At 36.3% G+C, this 7,319-nt stretch overlaps 1 protein-coding gene across 2 annotated transcripts; it reads left to right on the top strand.

Moving 5' to 3' along the window:
• Positions 1-960: 960 nt before the first annotated feature.
• Positions 961-7,076, top strand: LOC107868272 (protein PIN-LIKES 3). Of its 2 annotated transcripts, none has more exons than XM_047410733.1 (11): positions 961-1,081; positions 2,395-2,565; positions 3,390-3,469; positions 3,572-3,696; positions 3,989-4,110; positions 4,209-4,424; positions 4,593-4,685; positions 4,797-4,897; positions 5,147-5,199; positions 5,591-5,776; positions 6,558-7,076. In XM_047410733.1, the coding sequence occupies exons 2-11, from the start codon at positions 2,431-2,433 to the stop codon at positions 6,680-6,682; spliced, it is 1,236 nt and encodes a 411-aa protein (XP_047266689.1). In that variant the 5' UTR covers positions 961-1,081; positions 2,395-2,430; the 3' UTR covers positions 6,683-7,076. The 2 variants fall into 2 exon arrangements, with proteins under 2 accessions (XP_047266689.1, XP_016570409.1); XM_016714923.2 differs by lacking the exon at positions 961-1,081 and adding an exon at positions 2,772-2,808 and having other exon boundaries at positions 2,423-2,565.
• The last annotated feature ends 243 nt before the right edge of the window (positions 7,077-7,319 follow it).

Below are 7,319 nucleotides of genomic sequence, written 5' to 3'. Positions count from 1 at the left end.
AAAACGCACTCCTATTTGGTTAATATATTAATATTAGACTTTAATATGCTTTACTCACTAATCAAACATCGAAAATATATTTCATGAAAAAATGGCTTCATTAATACTAATCAAAATAAATAGAGTTAATTGTCAAAAACATCTGAATTTTTTTTTAATGAGTTTCATGTATACCGCAATTATAAGTTTTACTCTTTTCCAGTAGGTCAACTATTATCAATTTATTTATATATTAAACACATTTTAACTATCATTTGCTCTCTTTTTCTAACTATTTTTCAAGCAGAAAAAGCAAATAATTGATAGTTGAGGTGCGTTTGAACTTTGAATGCGTATGGTGATATATAGTTCATGTAATACAAGTAAAGGAAATAGACAGTTGAGGTACGAAATTCGTAAAAAAATGATAGTTTAAGTATGTTTCTAATCATTATTTATGTATGGAACTCCATAGTCCTTACATACTTAAGGGTCATTTGATATGCTGGATAGGATAAGTGGCGATATCTTAATAGACTATTTTATTCGTCCTTCATAAGGAATAGTAATCCCAATATTTTAGTAAAAATGGTGGGACTAGTCTCAGGATTAGTTAATACCTCAAAATGAGAGCTTCGGGGTAACTAATGAAGTTGTTGTCGTGTGACCGGGAGGTCTTACATTTAAGCCGTGAAAACAGTCCCCCGCGAAAATAAGGTGAAGTTGCGTATAATTAGATCCTTGTGGTCCTGTCCTTTCCCGCACTCCGCACATAGCGAGAGTTTTAATGTACTGGACTACCCCTATGTTTATTGGTTAATACCTCATTTCGAATATATTAAAAAGTGAATTCCAAATTCACCGCTGGACTATTTTCCTTATCTGGTGTACCAAACGATCCCTTATTCTACTAACAAAAAGAAAATATCGGGGCGAATATGTTGGAAATGGATAAATTGAGGGGTCTTTGTGTAATTTACTGAAACTATCCAGAGTCATATATACTATAAATCTGAAATAAGTCTCATAAAATTAGTTCTTGAATTACTGTTATAACCAAATTTGGGAAGTTAAAGATTTGGCGGGAAGCAAATTTAATTTTGTAAGTTACTTCACATTCCTCCAAATTTATTTATTTATTTTTGTGTGTTTATTTCATGAGGGGCGGAGCTAGCTTTTTAGTTATATATGGATTCGGTTGAACTCAGTAGTTTTGATCCAAATTCTGTATTTGACTTTGTTGAATTAATATAATTTAGAACTCAATAACTTTAAATGAATAGAATCACGAATCCATAAACTTCAAATTCTGGCTTCGTCTCTGTAATTCCATCATATGCTTAGATTGCTTTTGTAGTCCAAAAGAAGTCTGAATTCTTGATTTTAGTTTATTTGGATCGTCAAGAAGATATATATGATTGAATAAATATATATAGAGGATCCATATAATTTATACTAGTTAGAATAGTTTGTAATTGACGCGTAGTTGATTGATTGATTGTGGGAAAAAAGTTCTTTTTCATTTGAGATAAGATTCCAATACTTCATCGAACTATGGCCAAAGTTGCTACGATACACTTCAAATTCACAGGGTCCTATTACCCCTGAAACTCAATTTTAACATATTTTTGTCACCCTTTTATGCTGACATGACACCTTTATTACATAAAATCGGGTCCACGTCAGCTAAAAAGGTTGACAAAAGGTGTCATATCAGCTAAAAAAAAATGACAAAAATACGCTGATATTCAGTTCGGGGGTAATAGAACTCTCGTGAAGTTGGAGCGTATTGTAGCAAATTTGGTCATAGTTCAAGGGGGTGCTAGATGCTTTACTCTTTCCATTTAATTATTTGTGTTATATACTTGATCTTAGCATTAATTTTATTCGTTATGATTTTAAAGTTATAATCTTGTCGAGTTCTTACTCATAAATTTATGTTCCGCCGGAAAAATACTGAATTTATATGAACCTCATACTCCAAGAGTGGATCCGCCCCCATTAAGGAGGCAAATTTAAGATATAGGATTGAAAGTAAGGAGAATTATGCAGTTAATTTTAGAGAATTTGAAGTTTATGGGTTCTGAATTGCAACCGAATTCATAATTCGTTTCAGTTGCTAAGTGCACGATTGAATATTTATACACATTTCATCTATATCCTTATTTAAACCCAAGATCTAAGAAAAGCTATTGTGTTCATCTGAACCTGTAAGAAATGCTCTACCTCCACCATTAGGTGCAGGATTTATGATCTTTGTTTTTGCGGGGAGTCCTATTAAATTGCGTCATCATCTCATCTAAAAGTTTAAGCTGTTTTTTAGAATTTATAATAGTTTCTACTTATCTGGAAGACATGTATGCAATCGTAAATTACTTTAATGCCTACTCTTTTTTGATGTATATCGACTTGCAGGAGGACATTTCTGAGGCTGTAGAAGAATATTTTACTATGAACATTCAAGAATTGTTTATGCTGGCATTAATTCCTGTTCTGAAAACGCTGTTGATTGCAATTGTTGGCTTATTTCTTGCCTTAGATCGTGTGAGTATTTTGACTGCAGAAGGACGGCACCATTTGAACAATGTAAGTTGAGATGACACTGTTTAAAACTATATTCTTATCCAATTCAAAGGTAACTTATAGATTGTTGCTGCGAATTTTCGAAGGGGGTATATTGCATTGAACATAGTGTCCTTCACACTTGCATCGATAGCCTATGCATCCATTCAAAAACAAGAATTCATTTTGATTGAACCGCCTAGTTTGCTTTGTTTATTGGTTTATTGTAGGACATATCTCATTGCAAGATTCATCGACTGGAATCAGGTGATGGCGCGTTCTGCTTTCTTATCTAGAGAGGGGCGTTCAGCCACTTGCTAATAGATAGAGGATCTTCCGATCCAGTCCTAGAATAAGAAAGTAGCTTGTCTATCGTACTGGCTGATATCAAAATGTTACATTCTCTTCCGTCATAGGCGTTGCTGTTATTGTGGTCTGCTAAAATCTCGACATGGTAGGATCAGATCCATTATGTCGCTTTGTTACAAATAATTAGTCGATTGCTATGACTACCTCCGCTGTAAAATGTCGTCAAGTGAAATCCCCTCTTTCTAAACTAGGCGTCAGTAGATCAGTACTAGGATTTCTCGTGTGGACGGTGCAAGGTTTTCTTGGTAGTCTGCTATAAGCTATGTTACTCGGACTCTCTAAAAATGTTGCCGACTATGTCAAATCCTCTAAAAAGGCACTACTTTTGGAGGATCCGACACATGCCCCTCGATATTTTTGAAAAGTCAGAGCAACATTTAAGCATGATTATCTATAAGTCGTCTTATCTTCCATTATAAATAAATATTTAACCAACCTTGCAACGACTAAAGAGGGTCTTATGTTTTTAATTTGAGCAGCTTGTATTCTACGTCTTCTTTCCAGCACTTTGTGCTAGCGGTCTCATCAGTTCAAGTGCAGCAACCGGCATATTTTCTTTGTAGGTCCATTCTTGTACCTGCCCTTTCCTTAAAATGCATTTTACATTTTCCTTAGTTTTCAACATTTCTCGGTGTTTCTGGTGCGTTTGTTTCAAGTACAGGTGGTTCGTTCCAGTGAGTGTTCTTATTACCTTTCTTGTTGGCTCAGCTCTCGGGTGGATACTTGTCAAAATCACTAGAACGCCTCAGCATTTGCACGGCCTTGTTATTGGTTGTTGCGCGGGAGGTAGATAAACAGCATTTGTTCTTTCCTTTGCTATAACTTTTTGATATTTGGAAATGCTTAGCTCTGTACCATAAACACAAACTGTTTATTACATAGTTTCTTCGCTACTCAATGATATCGACTTAAGAGTTCAGGTAAACTAAGATGAAACCGATTAGCTTTTCAGGCCAACAAATTGAATATACTAGTATATATTTTGTAACATTCTTTATTGGATTTTTCCTTGAACTTTCGAGGTTTTTAATGAAGTCCTTATTCATACTAACGAGTTTCTGAAAAATGATCATGACAGGAAACATGGGAAACTTGCCAGTCATTATAATCCCAGCCATTTGTGCCGAGAAAAACAATCCGTTTGGAGATTCATCTACGTGTACGACAAATGGAATGGGTTATGTATCGCTCTCCATGGGGGTAATGAATACGAGTTATTCTTTACGTGTGGTAAAACATAAGCAGTTTCGTATTTGATATGACGACACTTCAGCTTGGTTTTATTGTCCTGTTTTCAGATAGGAGCTATTGGTGTCTGGTCGTATGTATATAATATCATATGCGCATATGGAAAGAGGGATGACGGAGATGTCTCAGCCTATTCCAGATTAAGAGAAACTAAGCACGGTGAAACATCAAAACGAGCCTTGGATAGTACTACACGAGCACTGCTACCAAGTAGTAACTCGAAAGATGATGAACTTGTTTACCAAGGACCCATCGATGAAGCCAAGGTATTTTCTACTCTTTTCTCACTTTATAATCTAAAAGTAGACGTCAGTAGTGATCGTTGTTGCTCAAGAAGTACTTTCTCGTGCACTATGATTGTTCGCATTTATTTCTTTTTAAGTTTGATGTCTTCAAAAGATCAAATACAAACAGTTCACAACTCCGAATAACAGGTCTCGGTATCTACGATCATTGAGAAGAAGGTGAAGTTGTTGGTGGAAAATATCGACCTGAGTGTTCTCTTCAGACCGCCTACAATTGCAACGGTATGGCAATGGTACTTAACTGCTTATTACAATGTTGTACCAATAAGGTTCGTTCATGGATGCAATGCTTGTTTAATTCTTTGTTTTCATGTGGCTTATCGTCTCTTCTAGGTTGTTGGCATTATCGTTGCTTCAATATCTCCCATCCAAAATGTCATGGTTGGTGCTGGTGCTCCACTTCGTTTCGTTGAGAGTTCCGTTGTTCTCCTAGGGTATGATTCCTCATTGCAAATATTTTTCATAATGCCACTTGAATTACTTGTAGGAGGATATTGTATTTGTTACCTAAATCCTCATACCTTTGGTGAAGCCGAGTCAATTTCGGACCACCAAACCTTGTGACCCTGAACCCGGTGCAAGAGGTATTCTGCGTTCATAGAGGGTCCAAGGAAAAGCCGCACCCTAAGGGGTGAGATTTTAAAGCGGCGCGTTGTTTATATATGTGATTTTATCTATTGCAGGGAAGCAGCAATTCCATCCATGACCATTATAATGGGTGCAAATCTTCTAAGAGGTAAGTCGTATATCAAACTTAGTATCTTATACAACTGCATATCAGTCAAAATCCTCTGCATTTTCTGTAACAGCAACAACATACCCGGTGTATTCCCACAAAGTGGGGTCTGCGGACGGTAAAGTGTACGTAGTCCATACTCACTAACCCTCTACCCTAATTCGCGTCCCCCACACCTTTCTATCAAAGGTCATGTCCTTTGTAAGCTGTAACCGCTCCATGTCATACCTAATCACCTCCCTCCAATATTTCTTCAGCCTACTTCTACCACACCTAAAACCATCCGTAGCCAGCCTCTCGCACCTCCATGCGGAGCATCCGTGCCCCTCCTCATCACATGCATTTTCTGTACTATCATTAATTCAACTACTTTATATATGTACTTGTTCAGGTTTCAAGAGATCAGGAGTTGGCATTTGGCTACTTTTCGGGATCATTGTTGTTCGATTCGTTGTCTTGCCTGTTGTTGGTGTTGCTGTTATCACAGTTGCAAAGAATCTAGGCATGGTGGGATCAGATCCTTTGTATCACTTTGTTATTCTGCTTCAATATGCAGTTCCACCTGCAATGGCCATAGGTAAAGTTCACTTGTGATTTCCCTCATTGTTCTCAAGTTTTTTGCGACTTTCCTACCTTAACTATTAGGTGTTTGCGTCTCCCACCTGGATTATCACCAACTATTTATCAATACACACTTCAAAATTAATAAGTCAACTGCCATGTGGACAAAATTTTATGGACAAATTAAGTTGTCACGTGCGTTTTGGCAATTGTATTCAAACATTTGATCCTGTCATCCTTGAGGTATGTTTTCATAAAAAGTTGGTGATAGTTCAAGTAAGAAACGCACCTTTAGTTCAGATATGAAACTCACAAAAATATGCTAATTAAAGGAATTAATTGGAAATTTCTTTTTTAAAAAAAAAAAAAATCACACTGGAATCATCACTTTTTGAGATTTTCCTACCTGAACTATAAGGTGTTTACATCCCCCACCTGAACTATCACTAATTATTTATCAAAACACACCTTGAAATTAATGAATCAGCTGGACGAAATTTTATGGACAAACTAAGTTGTCAGACACATTTTGACGATTGTATTCAAACACTTGGTCTAGTCGGCTTCGAGATATGTTTTTAATGGGTATCTGGTAATAGTTCAGGTAGGAAACACGAAACATCTGATAGTTTAGGTATGAAACTCACGAAAATACGATACTTCAAATGTTTTTGACCATTAACTTATAAACTATGTCACCCAAACTCGTCAAAAATATTGCCTGATGTGTGTCAGATCCTCCAAAAACTTTGAGATTGATGGAATGAAGTGACTAACATATGCCATCTTATTTGCAGGTACTATCACACAGTTGTTTGAAATTGGTGAGACTGAATGTTCTGTTATCATGTTTTGGAATTATGCTGTGGCATCAGTTGCTCTAACTCTTTGGTCGACATACTTCATGTGGATCTTGTCTTGATCAATAATGTTTTAGATTCAGTGGCGGATTAAGGATTTAGGGTTCGTGGGTATACTGAAGGTCCAAACCTTTAAGGTTCTGCCTGGAAACTAAAGCATTTAGCTATCGTCTTGGCTTACTGGGTGCTTTTATAAATCTTATACCAGATGTTATACATTTTTTATATAATTATACTTAATCTGCGTCGAATTTAATGGGTGTCGGAGCTCCAAAAGTTTGGCTGTAGGTCCGCCCCTTGACTTTTAGTAGTTGCGCGCTTGTGTTGTATTATCTGAGGGGAGCCTTGGCACAACGTTAAATAGTTGTTTTCATGTAACCATGAGGTCATATAGATTCAAGTTGCAGAAACAATGTAACTTCACACTGAAATGCGAAGGAAAGATTGCGTGCGACAGATTCAATGTGGTTCGACTCTTCATGATCTTGGACATGCATAACGGAAGCTTAGTCCACTGGACTGTCATTCTTTTGGTTAATTTGTGAAAAAATAAATTCATGGGCAAAATATAACCATCCACAATGGTTTCATGAAAATGGAAATTCACTTCTTAAGGTTTACATGTATGAACTTAAAATAAATAATATTATAACAACAACATACCTATGAATTTCACGAGTAAGATTTGCGTTAAAATGT

The sequence above is a fragment of the Capsicum annuum genome, chromosome 4 (genome assembly GCF_002878395.1).
Source record: "Capsicum annuum cultivar UCD-10X-F1 chromosome 4, UCD10Xv1.1, whole genome shotgun sequence".
NCBI lineage: Eukaryota > Viridiplantae > Streptophyta > Magnoliopsida > Solanales > Solanaceae > Capsicum > Capsicum annuum.
Note: the sequence above shows the minus strand (reverse complement) of the source record. Positions and strands in the feature narration are given on the sequence as shown.